Source organism: Aythya fuligula, chromosome 3 (genome assembly GCF_009819795.1).
Source record: "Aythya fuligula isolate bAytFul2 chromosome 3, bAytFul2.pri, whole genome shotgun sequence".
NCBI classification, from domain to species: Eukaryota; Metazoa; Chordata; class Aves; order Anseriformes; family Anatidae; genus Aythya; species Aythya fuligula.
The window spans coordinates 51,716,757-51,744,107 of record NC_045561.1 but is presented as its reverse complement, the minus strand read 5'-3'; the positions used below and the strand labels follow the sequence as shown (position 1 = coordinate 51,744,107).

Sequence of the window (27,351 nt, the reverse complement as noted above, 5' to 3'; positions counted from 1 at the left end):
TTACCATCACAGCGATCCCCCTGGTGCTGGGAGACAATGCTATGAATACAGTCGTTCTGAAATGCAGTCAGCAGACATTTCCGTACTACTCCAGGGAAGGCACACATAATTACTTTAATTGCCCCCAGTTTGTTCTTTGGTCCATAATTACAGTTTGGGGTTTATAAATAACCAAGCGTGATTTTAAAAACCAAAACAAACCCCTCAATTACCTCAGGAACTGTGCTGCAACTCAGGCTCCAAAGGTGGCTGTGCAAAAGGGGGCCCAAGTGGCATTGTATCGGCCCACAACATACAGATGTGCGTAAGCGGAGCAAAGCAACAGGATGGGAAACGTCACCAGGAAAATAAACTCCCTCATCATTATTTCGCTGCTTTTTACCTTAAAAAAACCAATGGCCTATTGTCTCGAATAAACCTATTGTTCTGCCACATTTTTTGTTATTGAGGGAACCAACAGTCCGTCAGTGAGAGTTTCCTGAGGAGCAGCAGCTTGGAAAGCTAATCGCAGTATCAGAAGCTTAAGGCACATTTTGCTGCAGATTTGGGAAACTGGAAAAGATAAGTTACAGAGGTAAATTAACACACACCGCTGAGGATTTAACTTGTTTGAATAGCCACTTCAAATATAAAACACATTCCAGTTTTGCAAGGTGGCTGAAAACTGCACAGCAAAGTCCTGCCCTGTTGCATCCTCGCGTGATGGGCATTTCTCTCTCATTCCCAGGTGTTGTACGCTGCCAGGGACAGGGTACACAAACCTCCAGGTCTGGAACCAGCACAGCAGGAGTCTTCACTAGCCAAGAACTGGAGCATAACAGGGCTTCTGATGGAGCAATGCCCTCTCTGAGCAACCAGCTCCACCACAACAAGCACATCATCAGCTGGACAGCCTCTAACATATGCTTCAGATACAGAGACCCATGGATATGAGACAGCTCTGGCTGAAGTGTTTCAAAAGACATTTGCCCACCAAGGAAACAAATTATGTATTAGAAACCCTTCACAAAATACATGCTCTGCTCTTTCTCTACTTAATATCTTCCTTGCTTGAAGCTTGGCTGTTACCCAAATGCATCCAGAGCAACACTTGATGATAACTCAAAAATGTGCAGTTAATCTGTGTATAGTTTCAGCTCCTGAATGCCAGGAGCCAAAGTGTATTTTTTTGAGAGAAACAGGCTCAATCACACAGCATAATCATGTTTGCGTAAGTTTTTAGATGGCCAAGGATAAGGGAAATAGTTCTGTTAACTCCTTTGAGAAAAGATGAAAACTCTAAAGGCAAAAATTCCACTTTTTTTCAATGTCAGTTTATCCACAAACAAGTATAAGACCCTGCAGAGAGCTTTCTGCACTACAGTGAGAAAAATCTAGCTTGTCCTTTTTTTTTTTTTTTTTTTTTTTTTTTTTTTTTTTTTTAAACCTCATGGCTATATTTCATCATAAAAAAGTAGTTTGAAGAAAGAGTAAACTTTTGCTCTTTGGTCTATCTTGACATTCCTCCAGAGACACATAACAGGAATACTTCAAATTCATTTTTGTCTCCTATTTGCAGGAAATAGGAAAGCTGCAGCTCTTAATTTCCAGGCTTCTGAAACAAGAAAGATAAAGAAGTTATAGGCTGAAACAAAAAGTTGTTAAAGAAGAAAAGAGACAGAAATATAATCTAAAATGTACTTGCAGTGTTTTAGTGAAACTGGATATTTTTGCCTTAACCATAATATACAAGAATGGAGGATGCATGTGGCATAAATAAACATTTGTTATCTGTGTATCCACACCAGGAGGGAAACAGAAATATGAACTCATATTCCCGTCTGATATGGACTTCAAGTTCTACATTATCACAATAATTGCTGCTAACTGAAACCCCGATATGTAATACTGTAGAATGAGGCTAAAGCAAGTCAGCTTTTTCTTTCATAGGATCAATCTTGTGGGCACAAAGAAAAGATCTTCAAACAACTTCTATTCATATCTGAATGAATTAAGATGAAAACATCCAGCAAATATTTCCCAATTTTACACCAGTTTTGGCGTCCTCCTCAAGAGCTTCTTTACAGCTATGTAGATGTTCACAGGCTGAGCCCTGGGATTCCTCCTGCGTTCAGTAAGGCTCTCAGGGTGGAAAAATACCTGTGCTGTGTATTGCAATCGCTCTGATGCTCTGCCAATTTTGAAGAGGAAACAAGTGCAAGAATATATCTGCAGTTGTGGACAGCCATGGCCTTACTCAGTCAGAGCCAACTGAGGAAAAGCACCGCCTCCCCCAGCAACCCAGATTCCCAAAGCAGTGCTGGCACAGTAAGAGCAGACACCTGCTGCCGCTGATTTCATTAGAGGAAGCCCTAGAGCTCACAAGGGTCCTTAAACTGTACTTTTGCAGAGTGGGTTGGGTTCATAAATTCTCCTCACTGGGCAAATAACACTTTTTTTTTTTTTTTTTTTTTTAATAGTTCTTCCTCCTGGCAAGCTTGTCTGCATTTAAATAATTCTTACTCTGGCCAGTGCTATCTACAGATAGCTCCTGAGGAAATGATTTCAAATTTCCTCTAAGTGTAAGCTGGGCAGTATAGGATAAATAGGGTAATGGCCAGTGACAAGGAACTAGCCAGATTCTTTTGGGTTCATTCCCTGGTATTCATTTTTTTTTAAACAAAATTTTTTATTGCTCCTACAGAGAGAATGCAATAGCTTATGTTATATGTAGTAGCTATTTGTCAACAACAACAAAAAAGAGCTTCAGTTCAAGAAGGGCACCACACAGTTATCCTACAGCAGAAAGTTTTGTCTGCAACTCCTTCACAAGTGTTACGAAGCTACACATTGCAGAAGAGGATATAAATGCACACTAACACAAGAGTTCTCAGCACTGACCATGTTTATAATGAAACATCTGCAGCTCTTAACTAATCTCTAAATATATTTCAATTACCACATCTTAAAGATCTGAATCAATTCTAATGAGTTGGCTAAATATTGTATTACTGGAAATTTTACGTTGTACACTACAACCTTAAGAAAAGAATTCAAACCAAGTAGAAAAGAATCCCTCAATCTGCCATCACAGAAACAAACCCAGATACCCTGAAGTGTAATATCAGCTACAGTGTGGGTTCACTTTAGTGAAATTGTGAAAACAAAGAACTATACTAAGCTTCTTGAAAGAAAGTTGTGAGTAAAGATTATCTGGGAATGTATTTTCTCTCTTTATCCAAAATGACAAATGTACAAATCTAGTTCATGAACTGGATGAATTTTATAGCTGATGAACAGTGTCTACCCTGTATGGTGCTCCCTGGGTGTTACAACATTATCAATGCAGAACATGTATTTAGATAGTTGAAAGCAGGAATACGGGTAAACATGTTCCCATTTTTCTCTTTAAAAGGCTTAAGTTTACTGAATCATCTGTTCATCTGATGCCACCAACACCACCATAATGAAATTAAAATAATTTATTTGCAGTTCGATATGCATCATTTTTTGCCTGACTACTATGTTTTTGTTAGCATTTCTTTTTATAGCTAAGAAACCACCATCTATGATTGAAAGCCAAGGTTAACATTTTAATTTCATGCACTACTTCAAAAGAAAGACATTCACAATTGGAACAGAACATTTTATCTGCTTATTCACTATTGTTCTTTGTAACACACCAATCCAAGGGTTTGATGGATTTGTGAATGACCAGGCAGTAACCACTCAATTAAGCAGGTTACGTGAATCTGCATACAGATTTTACATTAGGATCCTGCAGTCATTTTAGATGATTCAGAGGTAATTACATGATTGACACATGATAAACTAAAATGCATGCAAAAAGCCATCAGGCATGTAATGTGTATCAGTAACAAAGACAGAATATATGTCAAGAAGTGGTAAGCAACAGAAGAGTCAGGGACAGTTTGCATGTGTGTAAGCACTGCTCATTACTAGCATGTCAGGTAGTAACTACCTGTGCATCCCGTTTAATTTTCAAGCTAAAATTTTTTCACTTCTCTTGATGGGTACATGTGAAATGGCAGAATATGTTCTCACCGGGTATTATGTGAGTGCTGTGAGGAAACTAGTGGTTAATTTGGTTTGAACAGTATTCTCCTTGGGCTGTGCAAACCTCTCCCCTCCTCCAAATAATCCTTCAAAACACAGAAACAGAAAATGAAAGCTGGTTCTCTTAAACCAGAGTAAACAAGGATTGCTCTGGGCACATCCAACTCAAAGCTCAGCTGACCTGGGCTGTCACCACAGCCCTGTGAGCTCACAGTGATATAGTTATTCTGTGTAAAAGTAACCACTTTGCTTTCCAGACTGATTTACTGAGTGGGGAGAGAGAGAGGAAAGTAATAGGAGAGTCCCACCACAGACACACATGGTTTATTTCAGGTAGGGTTACATCGCTTCTTATTCCACTTAGTATAGTGCAAGGTTAAAATGAAGTAGCATGAAATATTTTAACTTGGATTTTCAAGTAAGGAACATGTGCTACACAAAATTAAAACCGGACGCCAAGAAAATTAAGTATTTAAGAGAAGAAATGGTGGGAGAACTGCAGCCTTCAAGGAAAGAGAGAGAAGCCAGTGTGAAAAACGCACAGCCTGAGAGGCCAGATTTGTGTTCCTGAAATGTTTATTATCATTTGAGAGAGATGACAGCAATCAGGAAAAACAAACAAACAAACAGAAACAAAAAAACACACACACACACAACAAAGCTCATGATAAAGCACAGAAATGTCTCCTCTGATATCTGGGTAATGACAGGAACACACTGCCACATGATAATATCAAAGATAAACTAGATATTTCTTTTTAGGTGACTAACAAGACACGAGTTCTTCAGACTAACATTTTCCACAGCCAAAAGCAGTATAATTGCAGAGCCAGCTCCTTCTCAAACTGGCAGAGCCAGGAAATCCAAAAGGCATCATCAATGCACACCAGTAAAGTGCTGGCAACCACGCAACAAAGGAGAAAGACACATTATAAACTGCACATTATGAAACTTCTTGCCAAATCCCCGTGTGAAGTCCTCAGTGAAACTAGGGCCTATGTAAAGTCCCGATAATCTTTTTCATGTACCTACCAGAGACAAACATCCTCCCCCAAACTGGAATAGGAAAATAATGTCTGTTGACCCACCTGAAGTTGGACGTCAGTCTCAAAACAATCCCTTCACTTGCTCTGTGACGGGGTCGAGGTCAATGTCATAGAAGCATGGCCTCGTGGGCAGTCCTGGCATGGTGCTCATCTGAGGGAACAATGAAACGAAGTTATACTCCTGCACCTGTAAGGAGATAAATCACTCCATCCACGTAAACCTCAGAGTAAGAGAAAGGAGGGATTGTTCATTGTGGACTCAACTACAGATGTGAACTTCATCACATTTTTTGTTTCTGTTAAAAATGTCAAGCTCTGCACTTCTTCAATTCATTTTTAAGCATCCATGTACGTTTCTAAAAGGCAGGAAAGAAGAAATAAAAGCCACAAAATAGAGGCTAGTAAACTAAACATAAAAAAATAAACTCCTTAACAAAATTGCAACACTCTGGGACTTATTTGCTCCTCAGAATACTCATCCATAATGCTTATCCATTTATATCTACTTGGAAATTCACACAGCAAAGAGCAAGGACACAGCTGACTGAATTCACCTGGTTTTACAAACATGCTAAACCACAGACCTTTGCCACACAAATTCAGAATATAGGAGCAGAGTTAACCACAACACTTTTATGACTGAATACTTAATAAGAGAAACAAATTGAAACAGTTCAACGAAACATACATGGATTGTAGTTGAATCCTAATTCAGTAGTTAGAATTGGTAGGCTGAGATATGAAGCCAAAGCAACCCAATTATCTCAAGCTATTTACAATTAAGATCCTGATCTAGCATAAAACACCAGCATCTGCATACTTTTTAATGTGAATAATCTCATGGACCTAAATTACACAATTTACTACAGTTCTGCTTATGCTACTTATATATCGTTATTTACAATTAACATTTTAGCAGCAATTAAAGGCACATGAGTGACTTGGAAATCTTGAGGTGCAAGCCCACCACAGTTTATACCACATTAAACCAGATGTACCCCAGTTTCTTACCTTCCCTACCTCAGCCCTCCCACCTTCTCCCTCATGCAGATGATGTCTGGAAAGCAAGTTCAGTAAAATAATTCTATTTTTTGATCCCCTTGGGCCAGAAGGGGCTTCTATGGCTCTAATACCAGCACTGGCACAAGGGGAAGGATGCAACTGCAGGGCAGTTTTAAGGCAGCACCAGACTGGATTAACCTGTGCAAGTGTGGGTTCCCACCCTGAGTCTTTATAAAGTAAATATCTCACCCTATCTCCACTAATTCAAGGCACTCTACAAATAGCATTTGTCCTTATGAACTCCATAAACCTTTTCAATATCTTAACCTCAGAATCAGAGTATATCCCTAGTATATTAGGTTCTATATTAATACCCAAAGGGATGAGAAACGTTACAACCTCTAGAAAGAAGCCTGCAGTTCAGCGTTAGCTGACCTGTTTGCTAGCTAAGAGCCTTTAAACATTAAAAGTTCTTTAAGAGATGCTAGATTCTGACGAGCATTTTTAGGTGGGGCCAGTCACCTGGGACCTTACTGAAGCTGGTGGTTAATCTGACCCCAGGAGGTAACCTTCAAACAGGGTTGTACAAGAAGAAATCACATGGGCTTGAGCACCAAAACCACCAGACACAATATCCTAAGGACAGGGGGAAACTGGCCCAGGCGGGTGGTGAGAGAGCCACAGCAGGAGGGCCGCCACCTAGCAGAGCCCTCAGCTAAAATGGCCAGGCCACTTCCCACCTCCGTCCTCCCCAATTCCCCGAGGAACACAGCTCAGCAATGGTGATTTTCCTGTCCAAAGGCAGGCTGTAACAGGCTGATCAGCCTCAAAGGAGAAAAAACAAATGACCACTATCTTAGTTGCTCCAGAGAGATGGACTCAGTCTCCTCTCCGGCTGGAGCAGGCTGTATTTCTTCATAAGCCAACCGGCACCTCCAGTGACCAGTTTGCACCTCCCATGGGCTTCAGCTCTGCCCTGAACACTCAGCACAGTGTTCCCATCACGGGGACACGAGGACAAACACGTCTCTTTGTGCTGCCCTGCCTCACCCTGCCATCGCAGAGGTTAATCCCATTGCTGCAAGGGGAAAGCAGCTCGGGGGGCGCAGTGCCGACACAGCCATCATCCTACTTGAGGTCTGAGAAAAAACAATGCAACCGGCTCTTCTGCTGGACACAGTACATTTCCCCTGGTTTTAAATATAGCCCTTCCTGAGAGCTTTTGTTATCGCACACAGTAGGATTAAAAGACAAAACTGTCTGTTTGCATTCACCGAAACCCTTCCACTGATTGTAGGACATTGTTTTATTGGCAGACGTTGTCTCAGCACCTAAGTTAAGTACTAAAACACCTTGCTGCTATTGTTTATCTGTTGGCCACACCAGTCGGACTACTCCATTATTCGGGTTACTGAATTATTTTCTGCCCCAGATTCATCCCTGTTTATGATTTAACTCTTGACAAGGAACAGCCATAATGAATTAAATTTCCCTGGGATGGAAAGGGAATGAACACATCGCCAAAAACAACTTTCTGGTTACTCTGTGTAAGGCAGTTCTACGTCTACATCTACATCTGAGAGTAAACTCCCAAATTACATGCCTCCCCCTTGTTAAAAAAAAAACTATATCTACAAGCTTGGCCAGTCTTCATTTTCCCTGTATAATAAAAACAAGAATAATTTTAGTGGAGTTTTTCCTTATTATTATGTTGTTAAATAAATCCTGTATGTGCTTGGAAGTTTCTTTCGTCTACAAAAATCAGAGTGGAGTAACCGGGCCCATATTAACTAATGGAAATCTATTACGTCTATAAAATGTAAATATCAAAACAGTTTATTGCCAGTTCAGGGAGTATAACTAGTCTTGTATTGAAAATTTAAGTCAACAAAAGGGAATAAGTTCATCTGAATTAAAATTACTGCTACGCAAAATGAAGTACAAGGCACAAAACCAGAGAGGAAACACTTTCGGACAAATAGTTATGTGAACTGCAGAGTGCAAATAAAACACATCCTGTCATTTTCCCCATGGCCCAGACTTCCAAACAGGCAAAGCCATGCAGATTTACGACCATGTCTCTCTGCTCTCATTATTTGGACATGCAGAGGTAACACACAGCAGAATCTATCCCTTTTTCATTACTTCACAGTCAATAGCAAGAGACAGCTGGCTGGTCGAGGAGATTACTACCACTTATTCCCTCACCAGCACTCTGTTTCTTTCTTGAGGCCAAAAAGGCACGGGAGCAGAGGGCTTGGTAGGCTGCAAGGCTGAACGAGGCTTCAGCTGGCTGGCTTTCCACAGGGCTGCAGACTCAAAGTAATCCTCTCCCCCTGCACTGGGGAACAACAACATATGCCCTCTATACACTGCACAGAGATCATCGGGAATCTCCACATCCATATAGTCCTGTTTTGGTTATAGTTTGGTGGCTACTCTACAGCACGTGATGTGGCTGTGGGGAAAGGCAGAATAAGAAGTAGTGAAAGAGACCACATTATCCACTTCAGACCACAAACTGGATTTACGCAACCAAAATAATACTGAATTTGACCAAAACTGTTTTTATCACTCTTCCCTTGAGAGAAGGAACATATAAAGGCATAAACTTTGCATCTTAAGAATTAATGCAATTCATCTGAAAGTTTTATGCAGGGGAGAAAAGAAGAATTAAAAAAAGGTTTAAGAAGAATTCATCCAGCTATTGCCCAAAATGTATCATGAAGGAATTAACAGGAATTAGTTCCGTAGGAACTCAACGGAACCAATCAATTTCTTTACAAACTCTGCAGCTGTCTACACATCCATGAGAGCAAATCAGCTTCAAAAAGACAATATGAAAAATACAATGCATATTTCTTACTATGCCATTCTATGTTTAGGAGATAAAAAGTTCAAGTCTTAAATCAACCATCCTGAGAATCATTTATGATCCTGGAAATGAACATCTAGTGGAAGATAAAATATGATTCAAGTTAAGGATATCTGTAGGCTACCATTATTTACACCAGGCATTTACTATCTTCCAGAGGCATGCTTCTATGACTAGACAGAGTAAAACATAATGTGCTTCTTTACGAGAGGAAAGTGTCAGTTATTTCCAAGGAAGCTGTATGAGAGTGGTGTTTCCCACTCTCTCCAAAAACACATCTAGAGTCACTGGATGAGTGATTAAGCTGAGCTTCATTGGACTTTCATATAAATTACAATTGCATGTTCCCTTGTAATTTTGTTTGGCCATCAGGTCTATGTAACAGTTACCATCAAGCCCTGAGGCTCTGGTAGCCAGGTTTGCCACGGTGCCAATAGGAACTATCCTGCTTCAGTTCCTTTTTTATAGTACAAATTAGTACAAATGCCTATTAGTGGTTGATGCATCCTGCCTTGTACTTCAAGTGTGCATATACACATATGTACAGATATTTATTTAAAAAAAAAAAATACTTATAGGACCTGAGATCACCTTAACAGGTTTAGCACAATGGCATAATTTGCAAAATAGATGTCCTGAGGACTACATCCAACTCACGTTTAGTGTCTTTTTCAGCTATAAGACAACATGTGGCTGCATAGTAGCATGATTTATAAATACAGAAGAAACAAACAAGCAGAAAAAAAAAACAAAACACCCCCAAAACCAGAGAAATCTGTACTTAAATAAGTAGGCAAAATAGAAGACTAGAAGATAACAAAAAATCAACAAACACCTTACTGAGGAAACATCTCTGTTCTGTGGCTTATGGAGTTAATCTTGCATTTGACAAGAAATACAAGTAATTCACATTGTCTCATTGTACCCTTTTGTTAATTGAACAAGTTAGGACAACGTGCAACCATCTGAAACTTGAAATACTGTGGAAAACAGATGTTGTTTCTCAGGAGAATCTAGCAGACATGACTGCGGATAACTCCTTAATAAAATCTGATGGGGTGAATTGCACACTCCATACTCCCTCATCAAGAAATAATACAAGAGGAAACTCAAGGGATTTATAAATAGCCCTGTAAACCTGCAAGCATAATGTTCAACGTGCTAGCATTTGTTGGACCCTTGAGGCGTGGCACAAAGGAGCTCCACTTGAGGGTTTCAATAATGTCTCTTAGTGTGAATTAGAGCTCTGAAAGACAGATCCACTACCAGAAATTTGCTTCCCTGCAGTTCATCTGTCAGTCCCAATGCACGAGAAGCTGAAAGAAAGCTTCTTTCCTTCCTTCTGAAAGCATCCTCACAGGTCCCCAACCCTGCATACGTTTAGTCACGTTCTTTATCTCCACCATCAGATTACCTCCACCAACTTCTGTGGTGCTGGGCATGCACTGGAAGTTGGCACCAGGGGAACTGCACCCATGGGCTGGGAGAGAGAGATTGAACAGTTGCACGACTACACTGCATGACTGGAGAAGTGCAGATGTTAATGCTGGATGCCTTAAGGTCCCTGTACTCTCCATAGGACCACAGTACTCCATAATATGCTCTTGTGCAAACCCTTCCATGGAGAGTTATTTCATCTTAAGACTGGACTTTGCTACACTGCACAGAGACATTCAATGTGTACTGAAAAGGGATGCTAGTGCACAAAAATTAGGCAGCATATCCTAAACAGTTCCAAGTTCAGCTTGTTCCATAGAACCTGAAAATTTCCCCCAGTTTGCAGAGCATCAAAAATCAGCTCACGTTTGGAATGACAGAATAAATAATTTAACAGGAAAATGAAGGAAAAGAATAATTTGGCTTAATTAAAAGAAAGAAATGTAACAGACATGAAATGGCTTGAATGACATGAAAAACAAAATAGGCACAATATAGTATAAACAGCCACCCACGTATTAGAGAGGGGAACAACACTGTACCAGACAAAACCAACTCAAGTGATCTTTCACCACCTCTGAAAGGTGGAAAAAAAAAAAAACAAAACACAAAAACAACAACAATAAAAACACGTCCACATTAGGAAAAGCAGACACACAATGAAAGCAAACTAGGGCTTCCTTCAAAAAGTACTAACCTTTAAAGACAAACTAGTAAATTCAGCCTTGGAAATTGCATTAATTTCAAAAAAAATCTACTTTAATAACTACATAAGGCTTAAGAAACCATTATCTCATTATTTTTCATTGCCTGAAAATAACGGGGATTTCTAAAAGCAGTTAAGCAACAATTTTTAGTCAGTGTTTAAATAAAGGTTCACTCATAAGTTTTAATGAAAATTTGCCAAACCTGATGATAGCCAGAGGTGGTAAGGAGAGGGAAGCTCATATTTCATTCTCAGGAAATCTTTAACAAAAAAGGAATCTTGTCGTAAGGTATAACAACAGTCACACTAATAAACTCCACACATTAACAGCTTTCAAAATGACCAAAATAATGTTGGAAAAGGTGATGATTCTACTCCGACACAGGTTGCAGTATTCCTTGCAAGAAATAGCTCTGTCTCACTGGCATGCTGGCTGATACCAGGTGCAGAAGTCCATCTGGCATCAATTATTCTATTATCATTTTCTCTTGCATTAACATTTGCACATTTTTGGCAACTGTCCAATATTGGGAAAGCATTTACAACAACAAAACGCACAGACATTGTTCTTCTGCTATCAGCATCTGGATGAAGTTACAGCAGTACTGAACACCGAGTATGCAATCCCAATTGACCTTGCTGCCAGGTGCTCGAGCGAGGTGGAAGTAGCTTGTGTTCAGTAATGTTCTCTGGGGGATTTCCAGGACCCTACGATTTACTCATCTTGAGCGGAAATAGTCTGAATCTGAGAGCAATCCCCTGGGCGTCCTGAATTAAAACACAAGCCCTCATGAACAGTCCTCATCTGTCCAGAACAGTTTTTTGAAACTGCTACGGGTACATATCCCAAAGGAAGCAGGGGACGAGATGTTTGGCCGGTGCTTGGTTGGCCAAGTTCTTAGTGAACAGCTCTGTGCAACATTGCTGAAACTTGAACATTGCTGTTAGCGACGTGCTAAGGCACTGAAGACCCAGAACAGGCATTTTGTTAGTTATTAAATAAAATACTTCGGCAGAGATGTAATCTGTAAAAGAATGAGTAAATTTCCCCTTTAAGTAAAACATTTGTGACTCACATACATGACTGCAGTTCCTCTTAGCAGAGTTGTCTCAACTCAAACGTTTTCATCTTAGAGGATATAAAACCATATTTGTAGTAGAAGAAAATGATCTCCCTAATAACAGCACAATAGTGTAAATATTTTAGGTTTTACTCAAAAAATGCATCCTTCTGAGGTTGCATATTAGATGGGTTAAATATTTGGTGTGTTGTTTGTACTACTGACAGTGCAGTAGGATGTTTCACAGGGAATTCAGAACTGTTCTCTGCCATGGACAGGTCAATATATAACCAAAATGCTACAATCTCCCACCACCCAAAAAAAAAAAAATAAAAAAAAAAAAAAATTAAAAAAAAACCACCAACAGAGGAGATACAGCCCGGGAGAAAAAACAGTTACAAATGCCAGGTAACTCATTCCAAAACGGCCCCCTCCATCCCATCCCACTCAAATCCTTTTCCAGCAGTAACTGCTCCCTTGGGCCAAGGCCTACATCCTGATTTTCCCTCCCTCTGAGGCTTTTGACAGAGCCCCTGGCAGAGAACTTGCTCTCTGCGTCTCATATGAAATCACCTCCTCGGTCAGAAGAAATCCTTCTCTTCAGCTCACTCCTGAGGGTCAGAGGCTGCCAGGGCTGTTCCCATTCCTGACGAGCAGCCAGCACATCAGAGTGCTGGAAACATGCCCCTGGGGGAATAAATCTAGAAGATATTTTATAGAAAGGTGCTCCTCTCACGTACTGTTTCAGCAACAGGAATGTCTGAAGTATCTGACGCTTATGGGTACAAGATCCTCCTGTTTTATCCACTGCCTGGGTCTCCTGGTGACCAGGAGGTGATCAAGCTGTACAAGCACCTCAGGCTTTACCTGCTCAGAGCAGAGGATCACAGGGTATTTGGGAAGGAGAGGTCTTGGGTGGGCATATGCCAATCACCTTGCCTTTGCCCAGGGACTGGGCACCCTTCACTTCTTCTGAAACCTGTTTATTTTGTACCAATTGTTTCTCTAGAAGGGCCATCCTTCACACCCTGGAAGCAAGTCTCACTTTGTGCTCTTGATCGTCACTATGCCGTTTTGTTTAAAAGTTTCATAACTTTCAGGAGACTTCCCTTGCTGGTCAGACAGCCTGACCTGCTGACTTTGGAAAGTACAGAGCTTTGGCGGTAGCCCAGAAGCTGGAGTCGGTGGCACCAGGAGACAATGTAAAGCACGTATGAGTTCTACACGCAACAAACTTTGTCCTTCCCATGTAAGTCATGCTAGGAAGTGCATTGGTAACAAGTGCATTGCAGACCTCTAGCAGTAGGTAACATTCAGTACCACATGTCCTCTAAAATCATATCAGAATATACTTTCTTTGTTGACAAACAAATAAAGAATGGAGGATATTACTTAGATCAGCAATTTTCATCCTATAGTCAACCGACCCACTATTTTAAGAAGTTTCTGAAAAGGCTGCTAAGAGAAGCAAGCCTTGAATAACTTTTGCTGAAGCTCACATTTTTACTGGAAGATGAAGGAGAATATAAATGCTTTGAAAAAGGCTGAAGACCACCATCTTAAATTTTGTGGGTGAACTGATAAAGAGAGAAGTATGATCAAGAACAGAGTTGTGAAACAACATCCAGTATGAACGCACCCAATTTTCCATGAGTCTTTCCATGAGTCTTATGTTGTTAACTTCAGGTATAAAAATGGACCTCTAATTTCAGTGAGGTATTCATTATTACTGTATGAAAGGGAAGAAAAAAATAACTCATTTGCAATATTTCGGCTTTAGTTTCTAGAAAGAAAGAATGCACAGGTAATGCACTACTGACTTCAGAAGAAGCACCTTCTTTGCAAGTTTCCTGAACTGCAGTAACAGCTGCAGTTTTTAATATATAAAAAATATATAGTTTTATATATAATATATGCAGTTTAATATATATATATATAAATATATAATATATATATAATATTTATATATAATATATGCAGTTTTTTAATATATAAAAAAAATTTAGACATGAATATGCAACTTAACTCTCTTGTTGTAATACTGATTTCCGAAGTTTCTCTGAGGAGATACTAAAATTTGAATTTCTATTCGCTGAATTTACACCAGGAGTTAATGTGGTCAGATAGATTTAATTTTCAATGGAAACCAGAGAAACCATTTTGTTAATTAAGGGCACAATCGTTATCCTACAAACTTTTATATACTAAAGATCTGCTTCTATATATGGATAAAGAAAATATTTTCCAAAGTACTTAAAAACATGAATTAAATACATCTGGAAAATACATGAAATAAAATCTCCATTTTAAAAGGTGTGTGAGATAAGAGGCAGAAAAGGTAAAACGATTTGCCAAAAGTTAGAAAGGGAGCTGAGGTGATGCCAGGAGAATGGAACTTGGAATAGGTAAATCTCATTCTCATCTTCATCTCATGTAACTGAAACTCCAAAATAACTACTCCAAATAGCTACAGTCCGTGAAACATCTCTTTCAATTACATAATGAATTCTTTGCATCAGTGTTTTTTAAATGAAATAAAACTTCCTCCATTTCTCACACTTTGCCCTGAAGTATTCAGTTTAAGCCTGCAGCAAGTTGGGTTTAAAATCAGATTTCCGCAACACAACAAAGGATAACAATACATAGAAATAACAACAACAACAAAGAAGTTACTAAAGTATGCAATTAAAATCAACCATATTTGGAAATGCACCTATTTTTCAGTGTAGAAAAGAAAAACAAACAACACCAAACAACCTACAAACAGATGTTTTGTGTGGGGCATTAAGTATTTTTCCCAAATGAAATATGTGAAAGGACAAAAAAAGGGTTGGGTAGTACTGAATTTCTGCATCCTAACACAGAACAAGTTAACAGTTCTGTCTTGCTTCTTCGCTAAGACCTAGCAGAGGATAATCTATGGGAATTTTTTCTTGAGTATTTAAAAACATGTAACACATACATCATCACGGAAGCGAGAGAGTCCATTTGTGCACGTACACACAGGCTAGATCATAAAATGACTAAAACAAAATGATAACAGAAATTAAAGAACAGTGAGAATACCATCTCTGCAGTACCAGAGTGAACAAACTGGCACACAAAGCTGTAGGCTTTATTTGTTCTCCAGGCTGCTCCTAATCAAAACAAGGCCAGCTTGTAATGAACTCTCATTTTTGGCAAACAGACCCTTCACAGCTTCGCTGCTCAGCCAAAGGCACAACAAACACAGCCTGCAACACATCCGCTCACGCTCAACTCGCCTCGTCCCCTCCCGGTGTCCCCGCGATGGCACGCCGGCCGTGGCCGCAGAGCTGAGCTGCCAGCCTGCGGCTGCCCACCCGCTTTGGCATCATTCAACCTTGATGACAGGCCACCAGCAAGTAAGAGCACTCGCCCTTGGATCCAGCCACAGGTTGCCCTGTGGAGTTGTCATCAGCACCCCTGACAGTCAGGACTTCAGTAGTTTCCCTCGGAAAATCATTTGTGCTTTATCTGCGGGAAAATTCTGCTTTATCTTTGCTTCCACGTTACATCTCTCCTTCACCAGACTGCTTAAAAACTGTGAAGCTAATATTGAAATTGATTTTTGTGAAAGTTATTAAGATTTTTTTTTTCCCCCAGAGAAAAGCAAAGAGAACACGAGCTTCACAAACACAGAGGGAGCTTCCCTGCGCTGTCACCAACATGCCGTGATCCCATTCTGGACAGATTACCTGCAGAGCTCTTGGTTTCTGTGTCTGCTCACTGCTTCACATCCTCACCGCTGCTGCCAAATACCATGGCACTGATGCTCTTTCTTACAGACAGGATCAGGGCTCATGCAAGGTCCCAGGCAGACAAACAAATCTGAGTTATGTAGTGCCTGACACATCTGACACATGCAGGCACAACCTGCACTGTCCGGGCCACTACTGAAGGCGGCAGGAGTGGGAAAAAGTCATCAAAGGCTGAGGAAGATGGGAAATACTTGTACTATCTTTGCTGCATTTGTTTGTGAAACGTCATCTTTTAACTTCATTTGATCTAGTCTACTACCAAAAGCTCCTGGTGCCCTGCTTTCTAGTTGTATGGAGCAGCAGGGTGTCGTGCACGCACAGAAAACTGGCGCAGTACGATCTATTAATACAGAAGTTACACATTTTAAATCAGGCAGAAGGCAGGCAGGGAAGGTCTTGTATCAGATCAGAGCAATGTGCATCTTCAAGGCTTTTGTCTCTGACAGCGGCTGATGCCAGATGTTTTATGGAGGAAAGCTAAAACTACGGAGGCTGACAAAACAAGCTCTGTGCAATGGTAGGAGCTGGCAGCTGAAGACTGGCCGAACCCCTGCACGCTACGCTTAGCACTTTTTCCAAATTACTTACCTATATTAATTACTACCCTGCATATCGTTGATGGTTATATCCTTTTATAAATCTTGTTAAATTCTTGGCCTCAGCGGCTTTTCCTGTGTTAATGACTTCCACATTTTAATCACACGTGAGAAAGTATTTCCTTCTTTTATAGAGGTATTAATATGGACGCTTGGCAACTTCTCTTCACAGACCAAAGAAATATTTCAAAGAGAAACTGGCTTCCAGGCAGTAAGATGACAGTTTTAGATAACCTCTAACTTCTCCATAACAGTATGGGGACATAATACAGGTATAAATGCAAGTCTATGAAATGCACACGGCTTCAGATGTTAGAGACATAAATTTTATGTGAATACAGCAAATTACAAATTCTAGGCTTTATCAGTATTTCAAGTATTTGAAATGAGTTAACATGTTAGAGTCCTAAAACTGTTTCTGTGTTAAAGAAACTGAGAATGACCCAATAAGGTTTAATTAACTGAGAGAAGGAAAAAGGTCAAATTGCTAAAGAACATGAACCTATTACCAAATTGATTTGGGGATAACAGCCAAGGTCAGATAATAGTAATTAGCTTTGAACACACATTTTAAATTAGCAAGTCTATTAAAAATACTATACATTACAGTGTGTGCAAACCAATGTTTAAAAACAACTTCAGTACTCCCTAATTTCAGAAGAAAATGCTTAAATGTTTATGGATTGCTGCATTAGCAACTCTGTAATATTCTCCTGCTTTTCAAGATTGCTGTATGGCTGCTTACCCACTAATTAAAATTTTAGCTGAAAGAGATACTTTAAATGAATTTTCATTTTATGGGATATAGGTTATAACACAGAAGTAACTTGGATTACATATGCATAACAAATATGGTAACTTTCAACACTGAAAAATTTTCTTTCTTGTGACTAGCACATTATTGCTCCTCCAGTTCTACAGTAATTTCTGAGTTTCAGCAAGCCAGACAAAGCGACTGTAATGTCACACGAACAAGGATCTTTAATTTTTATGGATCTGCTGGGATTACTGGGGAGGGCGATGCGAAGCCTGGCAGAACACTGAAAAAGCCAGCACAGGTCAGGAAGTCATTTCTAGGAGCAGATGTTTGTTCTTAATTGCATTTACAGATGGATGCCATACAAGGGAAAGCTGGCATTTAGCAGGTACTGTACTCACATCCATTTTGCTGTCATTAAGGCTATGATTAAAAAGAAAAGACTCAATGAAAGGGAAGGAAAACTGTTGGCATTTGCAGGGCATGTCCATATGACCTAGAGATGCTCTGTGACATCCTAGTTACTCATTTGCTCTCAGATTGTGACTTGCCTAGCTCATTCTGGTATTTAAGGCTTGCAGTCTCTTTGCTAGTGAAGGCCCATAAAAAAGCTGCAGGAGACTGAGGTGAGCCCTTCACAGCACTCTGCCCTGGGAGAGGGCTGTGGTGGGCAGGGCAGGGGTGCCCAGCATGGATTTACTGCTTCCAGAGTGCAGGCACCTGTGCCCAAATTGCTACAGAGAGGGCTGCAAGCCTGCCCATCTGGCTATGTTCTAGTTCACTTAGGGGCTGCAAGAGGTCTAGAGCACTAATTAACCAGCAAGAAGAGTTAAGCTTGGAGCAAGGGGTGAGATAGACCCTCCTGCTGCGCCTCTCTCAGGTCCTGCCGCCTAAGTCACTTCTCAGCCTGCTCTTAGACAACTGCTTTATTTGGCAGGAGTGGTATAAGACAAATTGAAAATAGCAGAGGCTTACCTACCAAACACTAAAAAGTAAATTATAACCACTGTGGAGCTGACTCATGAGCAGATCAGATGTCCCAGCACTCACGGCACCACCATCCCACAGAGAGGCAAGGGCTGCTACGGCTTCGGCAATCTGATTTTCATTTGCAGACATGTCTGTCAGAACCCTAAATCTCGTACTGCATTACCTTTGTGCCTGATATTAAACATGTGTTTGGAAAGAATAAAAGGGCAGTCAGTTGTCTTGAATTTGGGAAAATGCAAGAATTTTTCTTACTCAGGTGTCAGAAAATATGAATGTAACTTTGTACTTTGGAGCCTTTCCACTTTATAAAACCAGTCAGTGCTCCATCTACCTGCAGCGATAAGCAGAAGAATGTTTAGCTAGGAAACAGTCCTATAAAAGTCTCCCTAGTAAATCCCTTTCCCATCTGGGAGAGTACTACAGTTCCTCCAGGAGAACACCAGCAGTAAACTGCAATGCCAAAATTTCCTCTGCAGTGCATGTTTGGTTCTGAATCACTTCCAGAGAAGATATCAGACAGCATCAGAACAGCAGCTTTTAATTGCTCCATAAAATATAGATGACTTTATCCCTTTCAAGCTGAACTTTTATGATTAAATCCCAGAAAAATGGTATCCCATGCAACCACTAGGCATTGCACTGCAGTTTTCTGTGATTCATCCTTTTTTTTTTTTTTTTTTTTTCCTTCTCTAACTGTACTGGAAATCATGTTGAAAGGCCTACAAGAAATCACATTCCTGGAATTACCAAGGCTTTTGCTATCTGGGAAACAGGTTCAGAACACGTATTTAATTAAATGGTCCATTTGACATAACCAAGGAAAGAAAGAAGTTGCTCCATTTAGAAAAAGTCAATTTAAAGCATATCCACTGTTCTTCAGTTGCAGGCATACACAGGCCTGGCTAACATTTCAGAGTGAATTCAGAATTACCCACAGAAATCCCCCTTTACCCTGCAATAACACTGCTTGCAGACAGATGTACTAGGAATTGCCACTCTGCTTAAATTTTAGCCGTACCTCATACCAGCATGGCAATGTGCACGTGTGTGGTGGGCATTTGTGTACATGGTCACCAACTCTCTCACTTCAGTTTCTCTCTTTTCGACTAGGGAGCAAGTGGTCCCAATTTTGCCCATTTTGTACAACACGTGCGGAGGGGTTACAAAAAGGCATCTGATGATTTGAAATGATCGCTGTTGTCTTCCTTCAAAAACAGTGAGAAAAACCTGATCTTACCCCAATTTCTGCCAGCAGCACGTTTAACAAACAGTGCAAGGCCATATTGTCACTGATGACCACAGCCTGTCCAGCTGCCCGAGTTTCTCGTGCAGGTGGCTTTCCTCAGCCAGCACTAGGCAAAACTTTTCTGGTAGAGCTACATTGATGGAATAGAGGTAAAACACATCTTTCAGCAAATGTGGCCTGTCTTTAGGAGCTGCCATTCCCTGGCCTATTAGCTAACTCATTAAAATGGGCATGTCAGGAAAGGCAGCAAGGCTCCAGCTCACAGAAAACACCATTATGGGACTTGATGGTCCTTAGCCAAGAGGGGAATTTTGCATTACTGACCAACCCAAGCTATTAGGAAGCCTTATTTGCACTTGCGGTCCGCCCTATTTGATGCTTTTCCTTGTAGGAAAGACAAATAAGTGCTTCAAAATGAGCTACCTACAGCTTTTAATCACAGCTTCTCCTTTACTCCTGAGTGGCTCCAGCTCAGCCAGGAAAATGCAGAGCTGCTAGCACAGCGCTGCTGCTTCTGTCCAGCCTCATTGGGGAAGGCAAACCTGCACCTGCCCTTGGAGGTTGCAGCTTAGGCCACAGCAGCTCTTTCCCCTGAGATGACGGCCAGAGCATAAGTATTTGGGCATTTTTATTTCCTTTGTGATTGAGCGTCTAGGAGAGAGAAGTCTAGTCAGTGCACTTTGGAGGCATTCTTATGAGTTGATGCCTCTGAGACTTTTTTTTCCTTCTTCTACTGGCTTTGATCACGTCAATACGCTTCAGTGTTGCTATGTTTCTCTCTCTTACATATTAATCTCTTATGGAGTACATGTCCTGTTCACCAGCAGGGGAATATTTGAAGTAATACATCTATTTGTATAGCTGTGCCAGACATTCCTCCCATGCTCTTCCTGTGCTGTGTTTGTAATTATATCTGTCTTTCAAAGATTCAATTAAGGGACAGTTAATGAAAATTAATTAAATTACTCTTCTGACAACACAGAGCAGCGCTGCGCAGATGACATATTACAAGTTCCTGATGGAGCAATGAGAAAGAAACAGCAAAGTACCAGTAAGTCTTATCTGCATCCCTCAAAATACAAAGGAAGGGTCACGGGATCACAGAACGGCTAGGGTGGGAAGGGACACTAAAGATCGTCCAGTTCCAACCCTCTGCCATGGGCAGGGATGCCACCCGCCAGACCAGGCTGCCCAGGGTAGCTTGTTACAAAGGATGTGACATGACAAAGTGTGAAACAGTTGCTGGTTTCTAAGTGAGACAAGAGAGAAGCGAAATAAAGCAGAAAGGTAAAAAGGACATACATGTTGAGTCCAAAATAAAAAATGGATACCTTCTCTTTACTCCCAATGAAAACAACATCTCAGCATTTTTTTTGAGGAACAAGGGTGTAAACATGTCATAATCCTACTAATGAGGTTAAAAAAGGCTATGTTCTTTGGATGAAGACAGGCAAGCTGGGATTGAAAAAGAAATCTAAAACACTAAAACACTGCATCAGGGAATTCACTCTTCTACTGCCCAAGGGTTTTGTTTTCCTTCAAGGAAAAGATGCAAAAATCCTCAAACATGTTTCAGTGCTTTTTGATTTGACTTTTGTATTTGATTCTTTTCCAGCACACCCAATGCATTAGGGTGGATGGAAAGAGAAGAAAAGAGGGGGAGAGATTAAAGATATCCTAATGATCAGAAAGGCAGCCACTGTGAAGTATGACAAATTTATTTGCCAAATCAAAATGAACATGAGAATATGCATGGGTATTTTCTCCCCATGAACACTTACTAGATTTTTTGTTATTGTAGTCAAACCATTCATATTTGCGACTATGCAAACAAGTTGTGAATGTTTCTAAAATCTGATTCAAGTGGCTTAATTTACTGCTGAAAGTACAAATCCAGAACTGAAGCATCCTTAATTGCATCCTGTTGTTACTAAGTATATGTAGGTATATGGATAGGTAGGTATGCCCTTATGTGTGGGTAGTTATTCCCATTGCTCTGAGTACCCATGAAGGAAATGTTTTCTCATAAAACATAAGCTATTTAATAATTATATTGCAATTTTGATTCAAGTTTTCTTACAAAGTCTTTTCCAACTTGTACACATAAGATCTCCTTTTATAATTCGGATTTACACGAGACTCAGTGTGTTTATTTTTTTTCCTTTGTGCTCTCAGCTATCCCAAAGCAGGGCAATGAGTGACAGGCTGGGGTGACACGGCTGACTATGCAGAAATGCTCCTGCCATTTCTGGCTTGTCACACCTGTGGTTCACAGCACGCTGGTCACAGCACATGCCGCAGACCTCCTGCATGCCGCGTCTCCAGGCTCTCGCACTACAAATTGAGTTGAGGGACACGGCCAAGCAGATTAAAACCTTAAGAAAGCAGTGCCGGGCTGCAGCTTTGGGTACAGCTTCAACGAGCAGCTCTGAATGCTGGAGGGTGGTGAGCAAAAGCCTCCTAAGTGGGTATTTTGAGAAAATGAGAATCAAATGATGCATTTAAACACAGCTCATTACAGTTATGTCGTAAACAACCAATTAACCTTCTCTCAAGTATCAGGCAACCTAAGGTTTCAAGAAATCAAATAATATTAGTATACTTCATGCTAGTTCATCAGCTGCTATTAGTAGTATACTGTGTTTTTATCATAGTAGCTCTCCTCCTCTTACTTCACAATAAAGCAACACTGAGTATCAATGTTTTTGTCTGTGTGGACTAAAAAGAGGATTAAATAAAGTTGCAACTTAATATTACTAAAAACAAGTTATTGAAAGTAGCAATTATATTAAAAATCATATAAAAATTAATTATTGCTAAACCTAGCACTTACTTTTCAGCTGTTTTTCCCCTGAACCACTCTGGGTACAAGCAACAAAGTCCATCTGAGCTCCAGCCTCATAGCCATAGCTTGTCGGTTCGCTGTGGGTAACCAGCAATAAATTTATACGACCAAACCCACTGAGGCACTACTGAGGTCGTTTGGATCACAATGTAGGGAAACAGCTAACACAAATTTATAGCTTTCAATAATACTGTGTGTTTCAAAGGACAGTCATATGAAACTAATAACGGCTGATGAGGCTGTTTATTAAGGAAGATCCTTGCCAAAGTGCAGGAAGATCTATTAGCCCAGGAAACAATCATGGGAAAAAAAAGCCCCTCCACTAAAACTGTATTACTGAGACAGAAAATAAATGAACTTCATAACATAATGTGAAAGCAGAAATATCTACTCTGTCGGCAGAGAGCACGAGCTGCCTTCTCAGCACCACAGCTCGTACTCCCAAAACAAGAGGGAAGAGCTGACCCTTGCTGTGTGTCCATCCAGGACTGCTATTCTCTTGCTAATAATGCTCCATCTTGATAGGACACAGCAAAACCTGATGTCATGGACACAAAACACGTAAGCAGTCTACCGTGTCTTTGGAAGCAAAAGCTAGCTACATATCAGATGGACAGAGCTTTGGAGATAGCTGTATTTCAGAGGGAAGATTTTGGCCATCTCCTTCCAAAACATTGAGTTCTCTCATATTGAACTATAATGGCATTGTTTGACATCATTTTTCTTCAATTCCAAATTTCAAAATCAAGTTAGATTATAGTGGCTATAATTCTTATTTATGCATTTTTCACATCGTATCTTTTGTAGCCCCTCTCTATGGGCTAGAAAGCCAAGTAGAGAAGCAGAGAAGAAAACATTGTTAGTGATTTCCTGACCTGGAAAACAAATTCCTGAAACTACCACCTTAACCACAGATATTCAAAAGCCTTAGCTTTGTGTCAGTGACTAGACATTGGGTAACCGTCCAAAATTTGATTTGACTTCTGAAGTCCCCAAATATGTCTACTCCCATGCAGACCTCAGGGCCACTCCCCTTTCCTTGTTCTCCCCATGAAGGCACATATGTCTGCCCGCTTTCATTTCCATGCCTTGGCCCCCTTCCCAGAGCAGTGTGATATCCCCCTTCCTCTCTTTAAAGGCATGACAGAGAATCCAGCTGCAACTACACCAAGATTTGGCCAGAAACACCACGTATCAGTTCCCGGCACTTCTATTTTGCTATACAAAGCAGCACGTTGCTGCAGAGTAAATAACAGATTACACAATAGCAAAAACAACCCACTTCCTCAGAAAATATCATGAGCTTCACAACAGTGCTTTACGCTATTTTGTATAGGAGAACAAGGATGATCATGGGAGTCATAATGAAAGAAAACGGACTGGGATTGTGGTGATAGGACAGTCAAACTGGCAGTAGTTTTAAGAACTAAAAAAATGAAAAGGTCAATTTCAGGGGAAAAAAAAAAAAAAAAAACACAACACAATAAAACAGTTCATTCATCCAAAGACTTTCAAAGCTTTGCAACATTTGGATGGATCCAACTGTCCTTAAAAGTTGTAGGACTTTTTAGCCCCTAGTTCCTACCTAACATAGTAAAACTTCACTCTGTGCATCTCATTACCAAATCAGTTCACCTATACCTTACTGAATCAAACTTCAGCAATTCCTGCTTAAATTTCACTGGACAGAGGTTCCCTGTAAAACACTGTAGCTCTGAAGCCACCAGAGGAAATCTTCCTACCTCTCAATGTCAGCTATATCCCCCAAACAAACACTGCCAAAAGGTTTGGTTCTTGACTGTGCTCCGCAACTCCTTCAATTGGCAGCTTTGTCTCCTTTACTGTCATTTTCAGCCCATCCCGAGAGAAGAATCACATACTTTCCCTGCATCAGTTGTCCCGTAGCACTCACTATAGGCTCAGCAGCAGCAGTTTGTGCACAGCTGTGTAACATCTGGCAAACAGGTGTACGAAACTGCATTTGCTTGCTGCCTGGCTAGTCACCACACATTCTTTGGAAGGCTAACAAACAGTTATCTTGCAAGGAAGACAGATAGTAGTGTTGTGCTTGCTGATCTAGGTAACATTTATCTTCAACGCAGTGGATCTCCAGTCCATAAGGAAAGAGAAAACGTCACATTCATTTATTAGAAAAGAAAGCTTGTAGGACGACAAGCACAGTCCTTTGCTTTGGTACCAATAACAGGGCTTGGATCTGGTTTTATTTCCAAGTAGGAATGGGTGGGGCTGCAATGCACCCTTTAAAATAAAGTCTCCTGCGTGCTCTGAAATGGAGCAGGAGCAATTACTTTCATCGACCAGCCTAAACTTGCAAGTTAATGCCAGCAACATTGTAAACATTAATCTTAAATACAGCACCAAAGAAGATTAAACTCTCCTAAAAAAATAAGGCTTGCATAAAAGCAAAGTTTGCATTTAAAAGGTGGTCAAATCTTACACAGAGCATGAGAAAAGTATAAGACATTAGATATTAGGTAGGGAAAAAAAAAAAGATCAAGGTCATTGCCAAAGACCTTGATTCAGCAAAACAGATAATTCTAAAACTGCACTAAAAGGGTACAAGACAGACCTACGCAGCAAATGTGAGGACGTACCTCATGTCCGATGGCACAGCAGGCATACAAGTGTGAGCTTCATATAACAGGTGCAGCAGCAGCACGAAGATGCGACAAGAGATTTCAGGATGGACTAATAAGCCGTATGCACACAGAAACCCTCAGCAGCTTGTACTGAAGCTGCTAGTTGCATCTTCTTTACTACCATCACCATGGGCATCTATTTGCTTACTCAGTATAATATCTTAGATTTCTGCAACGTGTATCAGCAACGGACATTGCTTTATACCAGTTTGTCCCCATTAACCTGTGAAAGCAACTTGTTACAAGAGAAGACACTGGTGGCACTCTGACTTTTGCTACCTGACCCAAGTTTTCAAACAGCAATCTATTAAAACCATTTTCTGATTTATAGTATGCTATGGATTTGTTGACTTGGTCCATAAGACAAACCAACACGACAATTTGCAAAGCTTGCAAACCTGCTGTGAACTCAATGTGCTCACCACAGCAAAACTCTGGATTTTCCTCTACTCCCCCTTTTCCATTAGAAAGAGCACATTCTTTAGCGATACAGTGCCAAGCTCAAATGGAGGCAATACACCAGAAAAATATCACCTGTGTAACCCAATCGAATTATCCTGATGTTGAAGTCAGGGAACACTGACTGGTCTTTTTCAATCACTGACATACACTACCAAACGTATGCTTTTTCTTTCTATGTTAACTTTCTCCAGAAGGCATCCTCCCTAGAAGAAAAGGCTCATCACTTTACATATCTCAAAACCCTCCTGTTCTGAAATGAAACTGAACATGAACGAGTATTAAATGGATAGTCATGAAGGCAGCAAACACAAGACAGTTATCTTAGGAGGAAGGGCAAGTCCTTACTATAAATCAAAGCTTTCCAAACATTTCTAGCACTAAAATGGATTAGTAGCATGAACTGATAGGTGCTTTGGCAGAAAGAAAACTGTCAATGTGCAATGAAATATGGGTAGATTATTAAAACAGCAAGCTTCACTGGCACCTGTGGTTTGCTGAAATTCTAATCAAGTTGCCAAACAAAATTCCTATTTGGAATTAATAAAGGAATACCTCACCTATTGTCAGAAGGTTTCAGGCTTATTTAATTAGCTCTGAAAACAACTGGGCACAAAATTTTCTTTAACTAACATTATGCAACATACACATCTCAGTTTACCTGTTTTTCTATGGACTTCATACTTCTCTATAGTCTTGCTGTTAAAGCAGCTGCAGTCAGTTAGGAAATGTCTCTCATTCTGGTGCTCGAAACCAGTACTTGGCTATATCCACATCTCACACAGGCACTGTTCTCCACTGAGTCACCAGTGCAGGGCAAAGCCCCCTAAGCATATTTTTGGAGGGTTTTTGATTCAAGTAAATGCTATTAAGATTTACCCAAAAAAAGAGAAACTACTTTACCTCCTAAAAAATACTTTGTAGCTAGTGTGGGGAAAGGTGCAAATGGAAAGATCCAATGAAAAATTACAAAAAACTTTTATTTCAGCCAAGAGATAAGGACAGATATTCTGAGCCATTACATCCAGGGTTGACCAGTAAGCCACCCCTATCTTGTGCTAATGCATAAAGAATAGTCTACAAAAGACAAAGTGCAGACCTGATTAAGAGCTAGTTTTTACTAAAGAAACAGCAAGTGGTCAGAGGTGGTACTTCCAACTAAAACATTGAGCATTACTATGCCCTAATGCACCATCTGCAGCGTAGCAATATTTCATGAACTACTTCAAGAACAGACTTTGCAGCAGCTTGACCTGGAAGGCACATCATAGGACCAGTACTCAAGATGAAAGCAAAACAAATTATTTAAATACTATTAAGAATTTGTGTCTGGAAAAGACTTTGTTTTCAATTTTGTTAAAAGCCTGACAGATCCAACCTAACAGTTGCAATCAAGTAGCTAAACATCAAATCACAAACAATTTAAGGGTTTCCTACTGCTACAGGGTTGCTTGATTCTGGTTATCAGAATTTTGTATTATTTTATTAAAAATAAGTGGATAAAACACCTAAGAACCATCCTATTGCTTCAATATTTAAGACCATGTGAACAGCAGGGAGCAGGCAGGATAGAGTGATAAGTATTTACATAAACAGATGGAAAACCCACACTGAAGAGCAAATACTCAGTGCAGAAATAAGCACAACTCTGCATTTCTCTTTGCTCTCTGTCCTGCTCCTTACTTAAGCCTCCACACTGCCCTGAGGCCCCAAGTCCATCTGCCCTCTGGAAGGGGAGAACTACAGCCTGAAGGTGATGGGCTGCTGCTGAGCAAAGGTATGTGCACACCTTTCACGTGTGTGTATGCACACTTGTGGTGCCAGACTACTGCACAG

The 27,351-nt window shown here is 40.4% G+C and overlaps 1 protein-coding gene across 3 annotated transcripts in view; it reads right to left on the bottom strand.

The window, feature by feature from the left end:
- Window positions 1-1,423: 1,423 nt before the first annotated feature.
- Window positions 1,424-27,351, bottom strand: part of MTHFD1L (methylenetetrahydrofolate dehydrogenase (NADP+ dependent) 1 like) — a 146,472-nt gene continuing 120,544 nt past the window's right edge. For 2 of the 3 annotated variants that reach the window (XM_032184138.1, XM_032184141.1), the window contains 2 exons: window positions 5,145-5,253; window positions 1,424-1,594 (listed from right to left, as the gene is read on the bottom strand). In XM_032184138.1, the coding sequence (XP_032040029.1) occupies window positions 5,164-5,253 (90 nt within the window). In that variant the 3' untranslated portion in view covers window positions 1,424-1,594; window positions 5,145-5,163. The remainder of the gene's footprint in view (window positions 1,595-5,144; window positions 5,254-27,351) is intronic. The other variant, XM_032184139.1, reaches the window with a different exon arrangement.